The sequence below is a fragment of the Lontra canadensis genome, unplaced genomic scaffold (assembly GCF_010015895.1).
Source record: "Lontra canadensis isolate GAN:19392208 unplaced genomic scaffold, GSC_riverotter_1.0 scaffold72, whole genome shotgun sequence".
NCBI classification, from domain to species: Eukaryota; Metazoa; Chordata; class Mammalia; order Carnivora; family Mustelidae; genus Lontra; species Lontra canadensis.
In genome coordinates, this window is record NW_022631066.1 from 10,730,777 (window position 1) to 10,750,032 (window position 19,256).

The 19,256-nt window shown below is 51.0% G+C and overlaps 1 protein-coding gene across 10 annotated transcripts in view; it reads left to right on the forward strand.

Moving 5' to 3' along the window:
- The window catches only part of FRMD4A (FERM domain containing 4A), a 609,192-nt gene that overhangs the window by 527,486 nt on the left and 62,450 nt on the right, over positions 1-19,256 (forward strand). For all 10 annotated transcript variants that reach the window (XM_032880949.1, XM_032880947.1, XM_032880950.1 and 7 more), the window contains one exon: positions 19,006-19,082. In XM_032880949.1, coding sequence (XP_032736840.1) covers positions 19,006-19,082 — 77 coding nt within the window. The remainder of the gene's footprint in view (positions 1-19,005; positions 19,083-19,256) is intronic.

The following is a 19,256-nucleotide window of genomic DNA, read 5'->3' on the forward strand; positions in this document are numbered from 1 at the left end:
AAGTGCCCGAAGTCAGTCTCCAGAGTTCCGACCAGGTGCTGCTTTGTCTCCGTGAATATTGGAAACTCACAGGAAACTGACCATGCAGGGGCCGCAGCCGTGCCAGTCCACTCATGACTGTCTCTGAGGGGACATTTCCCTATTCCCCCCAGGCCTGCTGGAGTCAGGACCCCTGCAGTTAGGACTTGCAGCCCTCTGCACTTCCTGGCCCAGCTCTGGGAAGGTCAGCCAGCTTGGCAGGTGTGTCTGGCAGTACCTGCGTGCGTGGAGAGCCCAGGCTCAAGGCGGGGCCAGCTCCTTGGAAGGGTGGCCTTCCAGCAGCACCACCACTCCTGCTCAGGGCCCAGGCGGAGCTCCACCTTGGTGGGCCCCCAGCGCTGCTCAGGAAACTGGGAGTGGCGCCCAGTTCAGCGCACCTGGAGGCCCTTCTGCAGCAAGAGCTGCACCTCCAGCTGGGGCAGAGCTAGCCTGACACTCTGACCCAGTTCCAGCAGCTCCATCACACGCAGCGCTATTCTAAGAGCCAACATTCAAGTAGAGGCAGTGACAGGCTGAGCCTGCTGCCTTTTCTTCGGAGGGCCCGGAGGCATCCTCTGGTACGCATCAGTAAGCCATCAACACAGCCGGAGGAACTCAGAGGCTGCCTGTGAGAACGCACTCAAGTGTTTCCATATGATCCACCGAAAAGGAGGGCGGCGGGTAGCTGATCTCTGTCCAGAAATGGGCGGGACCCTGGCTCATTCTAGCGTCTCTGTTGGGTGCACTTTGCCATTGTGGTCACAGAGTCTCCCTAAATTGCTTAATTGTCACTCTGAGGCCCTGGTGGCTTTGGGGGACAGGGAGTAAAGCAGAGTCCCTCACAGGTGGAGGAGAGAGAACATGGAAGTCCTTTCCTAATGACACACTCCTACTGCCACCTGAACCTTCTAACAGATGGGCTCCGGCTTGCAGATGCACCACCCCGACACAAGCCGCTCCTATTTATCAGGAGAAAACCCGTTTCTTTGTCCTCAGGGCGCATGTGTCAGGAGCAGCTAGACACGTGGGGACACCTGAAAATGGTGTTTTGGCTTTCATGTATGTTCAGAAGCTCAAAGCCAACTTCAGAAGTTTTTTTTTTTTTATTTTTAAGATGTTATTTATTTTGAGAGTAAGAGCACACACGTGAGTGGGGGCGGAGAGGCAGAGGGAGATAAGCTCCAGCAGACTCCCTGCTGATCATCCGTTCCAGGACCCCGAGATCACGGCCCACGCCGAAGCCGAGTTAGAGGCTCAACCGACTGCACCACCCAGGTTGCCCCCAGAAGTATTTTAGAACTGCATCTGCAGAAGAATAGCCCACCAAAAACTAAAAAATCCACAAAAAGAACGAAATCAAAATAGGAATCTATACTACATACACGTATCCGAGAACATGAGCCCTTGCCTGAACGCATGAGTTCCTTTGAGAAGCTTAGGGAGCACCCCAAACAGTATCCAACGCTACAGATCCACATCTGTGATAAACTCTCAAATACTCCGCTACATCCTCAGCAAATCCTTCTGCTTCTCCCCTTTCCCTAGCCACGTGTTGTTCCCTCCCACCCTGTACCCGCCTCCCCACACCTGAACTCCGGGATGTTCCTATGCAATACTGTGTGACGCTTGGAAACCTCCCTGTGGTTGCCTCAGCTCGCCTATCTCCTCCTCTCCTCTCTCCTTGTGGTTGGACAGTTCTCATACACCGTCGAGAACTTGGTTTGCATGTACTGGAATCCCAGTGTCCACGCATCTGCCTGTGTGGCTTTGGCCCCGGTGAGAGAAGGGGAAGGAGGGTCACAGTGGTCCGGAAATAGAATCTTGCAGCTGCAGAGATTATCTTAGCGCATTTGCTCCTAGCTACCACAGTCCATTTTCGCACGTGCACGCCTATGGAGCAAGGGAGCGCTGCCTAAGGACAAGGTTCTTGCTCTCAGAAGTTAGCTTCATCCTCCTGGCCTCAGGGAAGAAAAAACACAGTCCAATCTTGAAGGGCGCTTGAAGTCGGTCTTGAGCTTCATCTTAGTTTGCATTTACAGCTGAACAAAGAGACCTAAGCCATCAAAAGAAGACTGAGTGCCAGCTATGTTAAGGGACTCTTGGTGGTGATGGTGACGGTGGTGACGTGATGACATGCTATGGACGTCACTTGAATGAAAATTATGTGGCAGATCTCAAGGAGGCGTTGGTTATTAACTCTCACGGAACTGTGTCACGGGGCAGAGATGAGTAGGCTGGAAGAAATCTGTTCCATAGGGTTCTTTTTGAGGAGAAACTTGCATTCCTTAGAGCAAAACTGAGAAAGTCTGAAAGCCTGATCTCTGGGACCACCAGTCCCTTCCTGGAAGCGCGAGAACCAGAGGTGTTAGGATACCAGGGTGTCCCACACTCGGGACTCTACTCCCACTCGGTGCCACGCTAAACTGCTTCTCTGCCATGCTGCTGTAGCTAGCACCCTTCAAAGCTGCGAACACCCCAGCCATGGAACCATTAGAAGCCATCATAAATTACAAGAGGAAAGGCTTTCCAAATGGGGCGCCAGCAGGGTGTGAGTCCTCCCTCCTGTGGGCTCTATCTGAGGCTATAAACATTAGAGGACAAACAGCAAGAGACATGTGGCTCCAGGACCACCCCCTCACCCCCCCGGAAGGGATGTTCGATATCTGTTCATCATCATTTATGGCTGCGGCCCGCAGGCCAGCCCGCATCTGATGAGGTCTGCGCGCTGGGGAGGAATGGTGGTATGCTCTTTGTTACATATTCAGCAGACATCATTTACTTATTTATTTGATATGCAATTAGGGGGCGCTTTTATGTACACTTAGATGCACAATTAGGAGCTCCGAGGGGTCCCCTCTGAGACATTTGGAGAAGGAACTGGAGTAAATTGTCTGGCCTGTGTCCCCAGGCAGCCAGCGGAGCTTCCTACGGTTCCTGAGAGTATCTCAGAAGCAGGGGCATTAGCTCAGGGAATTGATGCATTACTGTCACCTCCCCAGATTAGTAAAGATTTCTGATGATGAGACAGGAAGAAAAAATAATATTTACAGGAAATATTCCATTAACTGTGAACTGACTCCCAGTGGAGCTAGCCTGCTTCCATTATTCAGCTATAAGCGCTCCATTAAGTGCACTGCCGACCTCTTTTTCAGCTTCTGTTTGGAGGCACTTGACTCATTTTCGGGCTGCTGAGCCCTCTGCCTTGGCGGGCCCTGGGTGGGCTCCTCCCTCAGTTCCGCCGTCTGTATCCCTCTTGGACACCGCACCCAGTGTGCTGCGTGGAGGAAGAACCCCATGCCATACTTTGAGCATTTCCTTATATTTTGCAGCCTTTGCTCCTTCTCAGTGTTGGATCAGAGGACGTCCTCTGGTTGCCCCCTATCAGTTCAGAGAGCTCCCTCAGTGCAGAGCAGACCCAGAAGGGTGCAGGGACTGGAGACGATGGGCCCTGACCACGGGTCACCAAGAGGGACCTGCCTCAAAGCTGGGGAGCAGGCCTGCCGGAAGGGTGATGGGGTGGGTGGGGACATAGAGCACTACTGGAGTTTGCCATCCGAACTCCCCAAGAGAAAGGGGGAAAAGCAGTTGTCTTCTAAGGAAGCTGAAATGCCCTTCCCAGAATAGGAGAGAGACCTCCTGTCTTCAAGACACCAGTAGGAGGCATGGCTGAATTCTGGGTCTAGCGTGGGAATCCCAGTCTCTCCCTCCTGTTCAAGAACTGCCGCTTGTGGGCCAGGCGCTGCTGGAGGGAACAAAAGAGGTCCCTACTCTCCCAGCGCGTGCGGCCCAGCAGGGAAGATGGTCCAATGATGACATGAAGTCAGTCTACGATGCACGGTGTCCGCGTCTTCCGTTCTAGAAAGACAGGTCAGAATAAGGAGGAGTGGCGGATGGTCAGGATTGGTCTCGCCAAGCAGGTGACGTTTAAGTCACCCTCCCTCCAGGAGGGGGCACATGAGGCCCAGTGGTAAGCAACATCAAAGGCAGATTCACAAGGAGGAAGTACTCTGGGATTAACGCCAGTGGGGCAGGGGAAGGAAGCAGGACCCCGCAGAGAGGGAGGCTGAGCAATGATGCAGGCTTGGATCAAGCTCTGGAGCTCGGGAGGAGCCATCAGAGCCACCACCTGAGACGGGGGACCGAGCCTAATCCCCAATCACTAGATGAAGGGGACCCACAGGGAAGGGGCCGTGACCTTAGCAAAGTGGCTCCCTACTGTGGAGGGCAATTCCCAGAGAGGGGATGAGCCTGTCAGTCCAAGAGGGAGAGACTAGTCAGTAGGGCATGTGGCTTTTACAGCCGTGGTTCTCAGAACATGGCCATGGACCAGCAGCCCAGCCCCCCACCCTGGAACCTGTGAAAAGGGCACACTCCACGCCCCCGCCTGAGCCGTGAACTCAGTCAGTCAGAGGGTGGGACTCGGCACTCCGTGTCCACGAGTCCTTCCGGCATGTTCAAAAAAGTGGTGATAACCCATTCACTCCATGGGATTCTCTTGTTCTATCTATGAGATGGAGACTAAGCCATGAGGTAGAGTCAGATTTTCTCCGTTTGAATGTTGACATCTGAGTTTTACTTTCTCTCTAAAAATGCTGTGGCCCTCGACGTAGGAAATATCGTTGGCCTCTTTTATACCGAGCGAAAGAGGCAGAATTGCCACAAAGAGCAAACAATCTCTCTTTGTTAAGAGGACCGATTTTTTTCTCCTGGGTCATTGGATCTGGGAACCCAAGGTCCATCTGTTCACACAAGTCTCTGTGAAGGCCATGTCAGAGCCTCGTCCTGAGTTACCCAAAGCTCCAAGGACACGGCTTGTATCTTGTTGCATTCTTGTTGCAACTGTCCCACAATACTCGTGCTGCTGTCAGACGGGCACTTTGGCAGAAGACGAGGTCTGTGAGCAGAAACTAAAAGTACTGCCCCATCCAGGGGGATCATCCTTAGAAAGAAGCTGTCCTGGTAGAGCAGTTTCTCGGCAGTCCTACGGAAGGAGAGGAATGTAATTACTCCTTTAGGAGAGGCAGATCCCAAGCTCTGCTGGGCTGAGCTGCTGGAAGGTACCCCATAGAGGTACCCTCTGCCCTCAAGATCCCAGCCAGATGGTCCGGGCGGGGTGGCGGGGGGACTGGCTGTGGGGGGTTAACCTCCAGTGCTGGCTTAACCCTTTGGGCACCACATTCCTGGTCCCCCCCCTCCCCGCACCATTCATTGTAGTGGGAAGACAGCAGGCCTGCTAGTGAGGACACCTGAGTCCTAGCTCTCGGACTGTGAAACAAGTCACTTCTCCAGGCCTCAGATTCTTATCGGCAAGACAGCTAATATAGACAGTCAGGACTCTTGAGGTGGGGAGTGTCAGGAGACTAGAAACAGTTGAAGAGAATGAAGCAAGGGGCGAGCCCATCATAGAACTAGAAAGGAGCAGTTAACAGAAGGAGGAATGAAGGGCAACATTTCCTCGGAAGAAAGTGATAGAAAGAGAAAATGCCCATTTCTAAGTAGGCAAACCCCTGGCTGTCTTTGATGGTTGCCCGGTTCAGACAGAGCCCAAGGGAGACCTGATGAGATGAGCAGAGGCAGCTCTTCTCCCCGAGTGACACACCTGTCCCTTCCATGAATCTTGAGGTCTCCCAGGGCTCAACTTCTTCCCAGATCCGCGCCGGGTCTCAGGCTTCTTGTCCTGCGGAGGAGGATGGGGGCGTATGACAGCGCAGGGGAGGCTGTATAAACATCCACGGTGATGCGTGGAGAGTAGGGGTCAAACCCCAACCCAGGTATTTATAACATGCTAATAAACACCCAGGCAGCCTGGCCAGCAGCCCCCTGGAGACCGACTCTTCTAAGTCACAGAACCAGATTCCCGCTACTCAGGGAGCCCCACTGACCTTGGATGCAAGTTGAAGAAGCAAATCAAAACCAAATGCTATTGTTGGATCCTAGACCCCTGCAAGGAGCATCCTAGAGCCCTATCCACTCCAGAAGGAACCACGAGCCAGCAGGGATGCAGGAATAGATTCGGTTTCTCTTGTTCATGAAAACCCAAAGACTTCACTAGTCTAACAAGAACCGCGATCACCTGGGACTCTCAAAAGGCAACTCTCTTTTATCGCATACTGTTTGTTAGAAATGGGTTCTTCCCTAGATTGAAAACAGGGGAAGTCCTTTGACTTGTCGGATCACTTCTAAGTAATAAATACAAAGCCTCACAGTCACTTTGACTAGCAAAATTGATTTCGTTAAGTAATTAGAGTGCCCAGTCCTTTCTAACAACCAAAGCTCCAAGCTTGGCTTAAAGTTAAATCTTTTCCCTTCTCCGGCTCATGTGGCCAGCCTGCTTCTCAGTGTTTTGATCTCTGGAGCAAGAAGTGAGGCAGTCCTTTTTGGTTCCCCTAACTTCAGAAGGTAGCCCTCAAGCTCTCCGGGGGCCCCTAGTGAGCTCTCTCTCAGGAGGTTTGCAGAAGGCATCCTCCACTGCCCTCCCCAGGTCGGGGAGGCTCACAGCACACCTCTCTCCCCCTAATATTCTCCCTCAGTTTCTACCTTTCTAAATGTTTTTCTCTTAAAGATTTTCTTTATTTGAGACAGAGAGAGAGAACGCATCCAAGTATAGCAGGGGGAGGGTCAGAGGGAGTGGGAGAAGCCAACTCCCTCTGAGCAGAGAGCCTGATGCGGGCGGGGCTCAATCCAGGACCCTGAGATCACGACCCGAGCTGAAGGCAGAGGCTTAACCAACTGAGCCACCCAGGCGCCCCTAAACATTTTATACCCCAATTGAGGGTGAAGAGTTGCAGAGCCATCTCAACTATGAGGCTTAAATTTTTTTTTTTTAATTTTTAAATTGTGATTAAATGCACGTAGAATTTACCATTGGAACATTTCTACTTGTCTAGTTCCTTGGTGTTAAGTATATCCACATTGTCGTTCAGTCAGTCTCCAGAACTCCTTCACGGTGCAAGACTGAAAGTCTGTCCCCTGAAACCGCGGCCCATCCCCTCCCCCCGGGACCCACCGTTGTTGCGTGCCTGTGAGTCTGGGCACTTCATCTGGGTGGAATCATAGAGGATCTGTATTTTCGTGACCGTAAGATTATCATACCAAACCCAGCATGCTTTAGGTGGTGGATGGCGGTCCCAGTGAGCAATCCCACCAGGACATCAGACCAGCCAGGGCTGTCACAGCAGACCAAGGCTTGTGCTGGCCTGTCGAGCCTGCCCTTGACCCTTTCTTGGCCTCCACTACAGGGTGGTCTGCTCACTGGTCCCTCTGAAAAGAAAGATCATCTTAAAGCCTCTGCTGGTGCTTCCATTTCCAAATCCTGCACCATGGCTCTGCTGGGGTGCTGTCACCCCTACACAGCACAGCCCGTCACAAGCCTGTGTTGAGCCAAGAACTGGGGCAGCTCCAGAGGGGCGTGGCCGGTGAAATCCCGTGACATCCGACCAGCCAGTTCTTCCCAGCATCACACATAGGTGTTTCTGATGGCTCCATGGGGCTTTGTAAGCCCCCTCACAATCCCTACAATCATTCTAGAAATGATTAATGTATATATAATGATGTATGTAATGCTAGATGCATGCTAACATCAGATGTGGTCCAGGACTCCCCCTGAACAGAGCAGATTCAGCCTCCTTGTGCTGAATGTTCTGTTCAGGACTTTTATTGGGGGCGCAGAGAGCCAGAGGGGCTCTGAATGCCCATCTCTCTAGGCCTCCTGTTGACTGGACACCCAAACCCAGCCCTGGCTGTGGGAGGCGTCAGGAGCCCCAGCTGAGGGAGTTGCCTCCATGTGTCCGCACACGTGAATGTGTTTAGGTACATCAGTGACTTTATGCTTGCAGCTGTGGGGCTTGAAAAACCATAAAAACCAGCTCTCTGACCAGATTGCCCACCAGCCAACTCTGGGACGCGCTACAGGTCCCACAGTCGCTGAGGAGAACATTCCCGCCCCCGCCCCCTGCCCCGGATGTCTTCACCTTCGCAGCTCAGAGTTGTTGGGCTGGAGGCGGGAGGTTGGGGGGGGGGGAGTCCTTTGTCACCCGCAGAAGCCACCACAGCAACTCCAAGCAGACGGCCCTGGTAGGAGAACCTTCTGACGGGTTGGTGGTGCTTCTTATGGAGAAGGGGAGCCCCCTGGGATCAGGGGCCCTTTGTCCTGGACTGTCGGCTCCTTTGAAATAGTTAGCTTTATGAAGTTTTAACCAAAGAGCATCCTGTGATTTGTGATTAATCCAAACTAGGATTGACCAGTCAAACCGGTCAATTTTTGTAAAAAAGCCACAGGGAGCTCTTTTTTGTAGAAAAGTCACAGGGAGCTCTTGGTCCCTCCCCATGTCATCTCCCAAGCCCCAGGCCCCCTGAGTCTACTTTCTGTCTTGTGGATTCCCCTCTTCTAGACATTTGGTATGAGTAGAATCCAAGTATCTGCGTCCTTTGGATCTGGCTTTTTCCACTTAGAAGAATGTTTTCAAGGGTCATTGTGTTATGTAGTATGAATTAGGAGTTCATTCCTCTTTATGGCTGAAGGATATTTTGTTGTCGTCTAATGTTTCCTTCCACATTTTCTGCATTACTGTAGCAAACACACCCGGCCCCACCAGTGGTGCCCGTGGGCCTTTGTGTTCACCATATCCTCTCCTAGGGCAAATGACTCGCCCCCTAGTTTCCTTCTGAAAGGACTCCATTGGTGGTTCAGTGATGCCTTCCCCCAACCGCCTTACTAGCTCCCATCCTATCGTCTTTCTGTTCATCGTTGGAACCTGTTTTGCTCCGCCTTCCTTACTGTGTAGTTATATTTGCCCACCTCTCCCCTCAGAAAAATGTAGAGATTTTTCTCTTTCTTTTTTTCTCCCCAGTACTGCCTGTGTGCTGCCTAGCCCAGTGCCTGACTCACGATATCTTCTCCATAAACAGCTGCTCAGCGAGTGAAAGCAGAGCCGAGCATTAGCGTGTTGTGTCCCACCGCCAGTCATGGGGACGTGTCCACCTGCACTGGCCTCGTGATCATCAGGACAAGCACGTCACCCCTGTAAGGCAGGGTTTGAGGACTCCAGTGAGAAGGAACCCATTAGAAGCAGGAGGAAGGGAGGAGGGAGGCACCAGCATTTTCACACGTTAGGCTTATTGATGGGAAGATGAAAGCATAAGGAGTTCCTTCCATCTGGACCATCCCTCAATTTTATTCTTCTGTCTCTTGGACCAAAAGGACCCAAAAAGCTAACGGTCCTGGGACATGCGGGGTGTGTCACTGAACTCCTATGGGGCCATGAGCCAAGCTGGCGGGTCTGGATGCCTTTTCTTTCTCAGGCAGGAAACCTCTGCTGGGAAACCCTGTTTGTTGATTCCAGTAACCTTCCCTTTGTCTTGGGGGGACCTTAGCAGCTCATTTCTGCTGAGCCATATGATATTCAGGGAGTTCTGTGAGATTGTGTTTTTACTTAATGAGCGTGATTCTGAGGGGAAACCCAGGCTAACCTCCCCTTCCTGAAAGTGTGAGACAGTTGAACCCCGAATGCTGGCACAGCAGAACGTGGTCATGAGGCCCTCAGACCCGGCTCTCTGGGGCTCTACGTGGGCGCCTGCGGGTGGGGTAGAAGACCCTACGATGGGGGCGGGAAGCCTCACAAGGAGCCTCCAGCTGACTTCAGACAGTTTGTAGGCAGAATGAGTTGTGGGGGTTCCTTCAGGTCTGGCGAGGTCCAGCTTGCGACCATAGATGTCCCCGGTTGCTTGTGGAATAGAGTTGATCTCAGGCAGGGCTGCCAGGAAGGGGGAAGAGCTGTGGTTCCTGGGTTGTGGCTCTTGGGGCTGGCCCTCACTGCCACTTCCCTGTTGCCATATGCCTTCCCGTTGAGAGCTCTACTTGTAAGCGGATGTGTAGGTCCAACCCTTCAGTTCTTCACAGTGTGGTTCAGATCCTAGCTCCCATCATTTAGTACCTGTGTGACTTTGAGAAAGTGACTTAACCTCTCAGAGCTTCCATTGCCGTAATACCTACTTCAAAAACTTCATCATCCCGACAGACCATTGTTGAGTGCCTGATAAGCCTCGGGCACTGTGTTAGGTGCCAGGAAGTTTCTTTCAGGAGGCTTACAGCCTGGTAGAGAAGACATTTGAGGGGGAAAAAAAACATCGTGATACAGGATGGTCCTTGCTTTGGCAGAAGTACTCACGTAAATGTCTCAGAGAACAGGCTGGGGGCTGGGAGAGCCCCAGGGAGAGCTGGCTGCTGAGTCCAAGTGTCTGTTTCCTCCTTGGCTCCCCCCACCTCCCCTAAACGCATAGTTCCCCAAACTGACCTGCCCACTTCAGAATCTAAGGAAGAAGAGATAAAAATTTTTTTTATATAAAATAGGACCAGTCCTTCTGGAAAGAGAAAATCTAGAGTCGAAGTCCTCACCTCTAGGAAACTTCCTCTCCTCCTCCTTTCTGGGAAAGAACAAGGAGGCACAGAAACAAAACTGCTCCAGCAAACAGGGCTGGCAGCTCAGCCGGGGCCCCTCCATGCCTCCGTCCAGGGGAGGGGCCAGACCCTCCAGCAGCTGAAGCAGGGCAGTCGCCGACCTCCGCTGGCTGCAGTCCCCACTGTAAGACCACAAGTGTTCTCAGCTGCAGTCTGCCTCGGAAAGCAGCCTGCCAAACCCTGGTCCGGTGCCTGCTCGGCTGCCGCTCTGGGATGCTTCCAGCCAGAAGGGCTCGGAGCTCACACCTGGGGTCTCTGCAGCCGGCCGCTTCCCTCCTGGAGCCCACAAAAACCGTGGTCTGCAAGACCTTCCCCCTCCCGGGGGATTGGCCAACTCTGGAAGCCTGAGGTGTGCTAAAGGTACCCACGAGCTGCTCTTAATTATTCCCAAAGAGCCCTTGGCTGCCTTACTAATTTTTTTTAAAGGTAGAGGACTGTCATTTAAGCTTTTTTTTTTTTTTTTAGCTTAATTAAACAGGGTTCTAATTGTGAGAGTCTACCTTTCTTTCCATGGAGAAGTGCTTGCCAACCTGTTCTCCATCCTGTCCCCATCTTCATGGAGTCCAGTGGTTTCCACCTGCGAAATCAGGGGTTACTGTGCGGCCACACCTCTGGACAGAGCCACCAGGCATAAGAGTACCGATGACGGCCAGCCCCTCTCCCCGCCCCCAAGAGAGAAACACAGGTTTTCCCCTAGAGCAACCAAAAACCCTTCACGGCTGTCCAAACAGAGGTCTTTGACATTGCAGGTGAAGATGTTCATCATTTTCCCTCCAGATGTGCCAGATGTCACATTAATTCCCTGCATGAGGCTTCCCATTGAAAGAAGTCGGGACAGGTGTGATTAGCATTGAAGGATTGTTTAAGTTTTTATTTTCATTTCATAAGTGTAATATTAGTTTCAGGTGTACCATCTAGTAAGCTGGCACTAACCTACATCACCGTGTGCTCATTGCGACAAGCACGCTCCTTCGTCCCCGTCTCCTGCTTAACCCATTCCCCTCACCCCCGCCCCAACCCCAAGCCTTGAAGGTTTTTTAAAGGAAAGCCTGGAGCTCAGGTTGACCCACACAAAACTGGGCTATAGTGCTCATTGCTTAAGATAAGAGAGAGAGAAAGACAGCAAATCTAGACCCAGATATCAAGAATCACTGGCCAACTTCTCCATTCTCCATTCAACACTAACCCTGCAGCATTCCCCAGAAGCACACTCTGAGGAGGGAAGAAAGGACATCATGAGGCCAAGGATAAGAAGGAAAAACACTTTGAGCTTCTCTTTAAAGCTTCTACATTTGCCAGAGATTTCTGGTAAGGTCTTTCTAGAAGAAAGACCAAAGTACACACAAGAAGATAATAGAGATGCTCCCCACTGCCCAGGGAGAAAAAATAAAAGGCAGTGTAGTCCAGTGGGGGGAAAAAGTGGCCTGTTTTTCTGGGCCTGTTAAGTACTTGTTGACCCTCTTTCTCTCTCTGCCCTGAGTAATGACTCTTAAGCCAAAGGAAGCTAAGAGGTTTCTGATGGGTTAAAAAGAGGTCATCCGTTAAAGGGTCAAGGCCTGACGCTCTGGGCATCTGTCACTGAATTAACTAAATCAGTTCAGAGCTTTGTGGAGTCTGACAGTGAGGAGTAGGCAGCCAGCTGGGGGGACATCTTGATTCCATTACGTCTACTGAGAAAAATTAGCCATTGTTTTCCTTGCTGGATATGTGGCCCTCTCAGAAGAAGAGAGTGGTCAAGGAGCCCTCCTTCAGTGCAGGTAACAAAGGCCATACTCCTCTTCACTTCCTAAGCTCATTATCTGTGGACCTAGTTTATTATGTTGGAGGGCCTGATTTGGTTCCCAACATAGTCCGTTCCACGTACTACTGAGCCGGATTATGGTAAGATGCCCTCTTCCCAGGGTGAATGTTTTGAGATAACAGGTCAAGCTGACTCTGGTCAGAATTGTAGTGGACCTAGGAATTGGCTGGATAACTGGAACCAAGGATCCCAAAGAGAATATAGCAAACGCCAACCGAAAGGCAATGAACAAGAGCCTGGGTTAGGCCAATGATTGTGTTGGAAAAATCCAAGTAAGACAAAACAGTTTTTAGAAGGCCCATGTTACCGTGTTAGCCATCTCTTTAAAAAAAAAAAAAAAAACAACACGGGACGCCTGGGTGGCTCAGTTGGTTAAGCGGCTGCCTTCGGCTCAGGTCATGATCCCAGCATCCTGGGATCGAGTCCCACATCGGGCTCATTGCTCAGCAGGAAGCCTGCTTCTCCCTCTGCCTCTGCCTGTGCTCACTCTCTCTGACAAAAAAAAAAAAAAAAAAAAATTACATAACCTGTACCTTGGGCTACTATGTGTTCAGAACTGTATTTTGACATGAAGACTAACACTGGTGTGTAAATGATGGAATGGAGAACACATAATGATAACTAGTATTTTTTGAGTGCTGGGTACCGGGCACAGCTTTTGTCTATATATAGTATATATAATAATACATTAATACAACAGCTCTATGGAAAAAAAAAAAAACAACTTATTAGTCGTATTTCAAAGATGAGAAATCTAAGACCCAAAGAAATGACATCACCAGAATACAAAGCCAGTGAGTGGTAGACAATGTGGCTTTGAAAACCATCTTTTACTCTATGTTACTCAGAAGTAGGAAGTGTTTAAGACAAGCAACTTTATTTTTAAATTCCAAGGAGTAGCCCTGTGACACTCCCTGGATTTACAGTGCTGACCTCTAGCCCGTGCATAAGATCTAGGAATGTCCCTGTGCGTGCACACACACCCCCTGTTTTATGGTAAAGGCAGTTAGGATGGAGAGGGACCCAGAGAGTCAGGACTATCACAAAGCCTCTCAACTTCCAAGCCAGAGTTCTTGCCCCTAAAAATGATACACTGAACCAGTGGAGAATAAATGATGGCCATGATTGATTATGTGAGGCAGGAGCATGAACCCTCTTTGAATAAGGTAGCACGGAGCCTCTGGAGAGTTTGAGAAGTCTAAGCTAGAAACTGTAGACGATTTTGCTTTCCATCACAAAGCTAATTGCTGTGTCATTGCTCTACAGTCTACTCCTTGTCTGGCTTCTCTTCCCAACTAGATTGTGAGCTCCTGAGAAATACAAACGCCCATTAGGCATCATGTTCTTTCTCTTTCCTATTAGCGTGGGTTGGCACAAAGCAGACACCCCCTTCTTGGAAGATGGGAGTGGGGGGTAAGGATAAGAGATGGCCTAAAAGCCCAGGGCCTCTGCTCTCTTCTTTAAGCATAAAGTAAAATATATTGAATCCTTATGCAATTAAGACACACAAACAAACCCTGGTAGATGGTGTGAGCCCACCAAGTTGAAAGCGATAGCCCTCCTCCTAGAAGGTGAACAGAGCAGAAATGAAACAAGGAAGTGAGTTTTCTAGTTTGTTTGTTTCATTCTGAGCTCGGAGATTATTCCTGGCTGCGAGTCTCACTCTTTTTGTAAGAGAACTCTTTGCTGAAGCTTGGAAAGCATGCGGGATCTTGACGCTGCCCTTGAAGAAGGGATCATTTCCGATCATTTCCTTACCCATCGGCTCACAACAGTGTGGTTCCTGCTCATGATCAGGTTTTCCCGGTGTGTTAGAAAGAGGCCAGGACAACCCAGTCCCAGGATGAGTCTTGACATCAGTTGCTTATTTAACCTCCGCCTGGCCCCTAACCTCTCTCCACTGGGCTTGCTTTATCTGTGGAAGGAGGACATGGGAGCAGATGGCTGCTGGAATTTTTGTCCAGTGCCCCCCTCTCACCCCAGTAGAAGCAGGAAGTTACTCAGAGGTCATTAAGAGGCTTGGTGATTCAGCCTCAGGGACAGGAGGAAGACAGGCTCCCTGAAGTCCTGGTCAAGAATCAGAGCCATTAAAACGAGCTTCCTGTCAGGCCTTTATGTCCCATCATTGCAGGAGCTCATCCACCACCCATGTGCTGTTCCGGCACTCCGTAAACACTTGGCCTTGCCATGCCTTCCCCCACCCACAAGGAACAGGGCTTATGGGGGCGGGGGGGCAGGCAGTAGCTGTTTTCTGCGCCAACCTTCAGTGATACACAGGATGTGGGAATCCAACAGACTTACTAATAGGATCCAGTATCCAGGTCTGCTCATGAACTGTTTATAGGGGACCCAGTATAAGGGCTCAAAGGCGGTATGTATTAGCCGCTCTTGTTTGCTCTTCGTGGATAAATGTCTCTCCACTACTGTTCTCTACATTAGAAGGTGAGAGTGGAGGATCTGTCATCACTTGGGAGTCACCTGTCTGGGACAAATACTACAAACCACGTCTGGTACCCACCGTGGTCCCCTCAAGGGTGACAGACACCATATCAATGACATGGACAGTTTCTCCAAGTCTTTGTTTTCAAGGCAGGCCCCCATGATTAAGGCCGTTCTTACTCCTGGTTCTTGTTGGTTGGTAGTCCGTCATGAGCCGCTGCAACGCAGCGAGGCTTTGCTGTATAGGAAACCAGAGGAATCCAGGTCTCTAAGAGGATAAAGAAGTAGTATTTGTTATCATGTACAGCAAAACAGGAAAGAAAAGCCACTGGGTAGGATGCACAAGACTTGGTTTTATACTTCCTCCTGACAGTCCCATTGTTGTTCATTTGTAAAAATAATTCCACTCATAAAGTTAACCAACCATTGGTAAGTAAGAGCTGTTCCCACTAATTGGTGGGCCCATGTGGACAGAAGTGTAGAGTAATGGGCCAGGTGCCCTTGATTCCTGCTTCTGGTTCCTTCCCTGACTCGCTATGTGGCCTTAGGCAGCGCCCCTTAATCTCTCTGGGCCTCACTTTCCCCAAGAAGAAAATTTCCCACTGGTTCTCCTCAGGGGGTGCTGGAAGATCAAAGAAGCGATGTTTGCAGAGCTTTAAAGATGCCCAGGTGCATTAGAAAGGCCTGATTTAATAGGTATTAATTAATAAATCCTTTAATTATTGATAAACCAGTAGGTTAGCTTTTAATTAGCTTCATGGGCCTAAGTCATGCAAAATCATAAGGGAATAGCCGGGCGGTGATGATCGTCTGTGTGTGTGCGTCTTTGTGTGGACTCACAAAGCTCATTGATGGCTCTAGCTGGGAGCTGGGTTAGGACAGCTGCAGCAAGCCAGGGAGGCTCTCTGAAATGACATGGATGATCTGGGGCCGCCTCCAAAACCAGCACAACGGCGCCCTATGGACCCTGTTAACAGAGAGGAGGCAAGCTCGAGAAGCTTCTGTTTACTCTCTGCTTGAACTGTCAGCTACAGAGTGGAGAGTTTAGCAGGCTGGGCCTCTGAGCTCTGGGGCACAGGGGCCTGGGGACAGAAGAGCCTAGCCCTCTAGGAAGGGACTGTGCCTTTCCAGCAAGGGGTAAAGGCCCTAGTGGCTAGCAGCTGCCTGCATGCTCAGGGAGGTCGGGGGAGGTGCAGAGATGTGAGCTGCCTTTGTACCCGGGCCCCCAGCCTTCCCAGTCCCCCCTGCGTGAGGTGAAAAGGATCAGGCTTGTGTTCCCCCATGAGCACCTCCTCTTCTTCTGTTCTGGGACCCTGCTAATGCCCCAGTGGAATTCTGTCCTAAAAAACTGTCCGTTCATTCACCTTACTCCCACCCTTCCTTCCCAGTGTTTGATTTGCAGACGAGCTCCCTGCTTAGAGCAGACCTGAAGGAGAGCCCGTGCCCTGTCCCTTATTAGAAAATGTCTACAAGCACAGAGCCTCCTAGAGAGATGATAGGAGCCAGGCCGCCAGGGACCACAGATGAGGCTCAGCTTGCCTTCCGCTTTTCAAGGAGCAGGACGGAGGAGGTACTGGGGAGCCAAGCCCTCTGAGCCAGGGCTCTCCTTGCTCAGGTCCTCCACCCGGCGGGAAGGGCTTCACACAAAAGCCCAGGTGAGGTGTTCCAAAGCACCAGGTTTGTTTTCTTTCCTTGTGATCAGGAGGAGAAAGCCCTGGAGGTCCACCCATCAAATTCAGAGAAGGCACCTGACCCTAAGTGCGGCCCAGCCGGGCACCGAGCCTGTGACCTGAGCACCAGCCAGGACCAAAGACTGGGACCAATGATAGAATTTGTGGGGCTGCTTGATCAAAACTTAGTGGGAGGGAAACAGCAGAACACCAAACCAAGTGCGGGGCTCTGCTGAGCACATGGCACACACTCGTGAAGCCAGTCATAGCCAAGATGGGTGCGGCGTGGGGCTGAGGGTCCCGCTGAGGGGATAGCCAGCTGCCATTCACAGCATTTTTCAGAGAGGGACGGGGGAAGGGGTCAGGGGAATAATTCTACACACTTTCAGTCGAGGATTTCCAGCATGCGAATAATCACATTTTCTTTTTCTTAAACCCTGATGTCAGCTCTTGAGTTTGGAAATTTAAGAAAAAAATTATTTTGGTGTTTCTGTTATTTGCCAGGATTTGGTAAGAACAATTAGGGATCACACTAAGATCTAAGTTCTTGGAGTGCTTCCTTTGTGCTGATAGCATGTTGAGGATCTGTTGCTTCTACCTTAGAAGGGCATTATTGCCCTTTTATAGATGGGGAAATAGGCTGTCGCTTGCCTAAGGTCAAACAACGTGGATATAGGGACCCTGCATTCACCCAGATGCAGTCGGACCCCAGGGCGTGCGTGCTTGGCCACTGCATCCAATAGACTTACTACCTCCCGTCTAGGAGGTCAGTGTCTGGGGTCTGTTAGATTGGGCGTTTTTGTGTCTGGCAAAGTTCAGGTGGAATGTCTATAAATATCTAAGCGGGGGAGGGGGTTGGTCAGAGAGGAACTTAAGGTATTTCATTGAGGGATTGAGCTTAGCAGAGCATCCAACAGGAGCATGAGACTCAAATCTGTGACTTGAGTAACGGGCTCTGCTCAGGTGAACTTTCATCCGTGACCTCACACACAGCTGTCTGAGCCAAGGTAGGGCTTTGGGTCACTTGCTTGCTTTGAGGATGTCTCTCTACCCGCTTGCTTGGGATCAGCACTAAAGGAAAAAGAGAAGTACAGTTTTCCTTGGGCTTCAGAGCAAAATGGTCTTTGAACTGTGGACCAAAGAGTCGTAAGAGTAGATGACCTCCTTCCTATTACGCAGACAAAATAATTGTCACATGCTGCAGAGCAAGTTGTGAAAGAAAAGAATGCAGCCATTCTTGGAGCAGGTTTTCTTCCAGCCCAGTTCCACGAAGGGGTGGAGTCCTTTGGCCAAGACCTGACTAGTGGGCGTGTCTGGGTCTGGAAGGGGAGGGTTGACAGGGCACAGGGAAATCACTATCCCATCTGTAGGAGGCAAAAATGGGAGTAGGTCAGGGAGTGTCAGGAGCCCCAGCGAGAGGACTGGGTTGTCGGGGAGGCTAGGAGGAGACCCTAAAAAGCACATGCCTCAATGCAATGCGTAAGAGAAGACCCCAGGGAGGCATCAGCGGCTCCCAAGATGAGGAAGCACAGGATTCCCCTTTTACCCTACTTTGGGCAAAATCAACTCAAATTCTAGGTGCTTAGAAGGGACTGTGGAATGCATCAAACAGAAGCATAAAGAATAGAAATACAAATGTGTATGTACATAACTTTAACCTCTTTTGACATTTTCCAGAGGGTTAAGTAACTTTCTTTTTCTTCCGATGAAAGGACCCCACCCCCCTTCGGAACTGCTGCTCTAATCACTCCCAGACCCTGCAGTTTCTTGTTAACAGGCTCCCTCGTGCAAGGAGGAGTGCCCACCAGAACTCTGAGGGCACGCATTGGGCAGTGGGAGGAACTCGCTCCCTCCCACTTCGCAAAACGGCCTCATTTCGACCTCCCCCTCTCTGATGGCAGCCAGCCCCTGGCGGCAGCGTCCCGCCGGCTGCCGGACTCTGGATTTTCTTTGTGCTGCGGAAAGAAGCAGGGGCTTGACAAGCTCATATTGATATCTCGAGTTGCCTGCCCCGAAATAAGGTTCCAGCAGCCCCCGCCCTTCTCAGGGAAGCTTCCCGAGCCAGATCGCCTGGGCGAGTCCAAGCTCTTACACATTAGTGGGCAGGAAGTGGAGTCCCGATGGGAGGCTGGGAATTTGACCGCCTTCCCATTTCAGCACTGGAGGGAGGAAGCTCAGTTCAGCGCTGCGCGCAGATGGCTCCCGCTCCCCTCTGAGCGCGCCCCTGCTCCCCGCTCCGCAGCTCGCCCTGCTAGCGCCCCCGCTTGCCCCCGCTCGCCAGGTCTTTGGAGGGAAAAGTCCGCGGAGCTGGGCACTGTCTTGGGTAAAGCAACAAAGGCAAAGCAGAGGGGAACAACTTGCAAAGAACTTGTTTTGTTCCCGTTAAGAAACCTGCAGGAAAATCCACACCCACGTTGCCGGGTTTTGAATTGGAGAGCAGCGTGTGTGTGTGTGTGTGTGTGTGTGTGTGTGTCTGCACCAAGAGGCGGAGGACTTGCAAACAACTGTGCGGTCTCTGCTTTGATAAGGAAGCTGCCAGCTGTAGAAGTTAAGCAGCAAAGCGAGGAGGAGAGCCCTGAGCCAAGCACTCCTGAATGTAAACCGCATTGTTTTCTGTCCAGATATTCCAATGGAGGCAGTTGGAAAACCTGTATTTCAGAGAGAAGAAGTTTTCCGTGGAAGTTCATGATCCCCGCAGGTAAGCCAGGAAAGTGCTTTTCTGCTGGGAGTGTGTGGTATTATTATTTTCATGCTGTCATTGTTCATCTTGGGGAGCGGAGACCGGGGAGAGGGCGGTTGCCCATGGGGAGTGCCCTCCAATCTGATGGTGAAGCTTTGTTTTGTACTAAATATGTCGATAGATGCTGTGGGT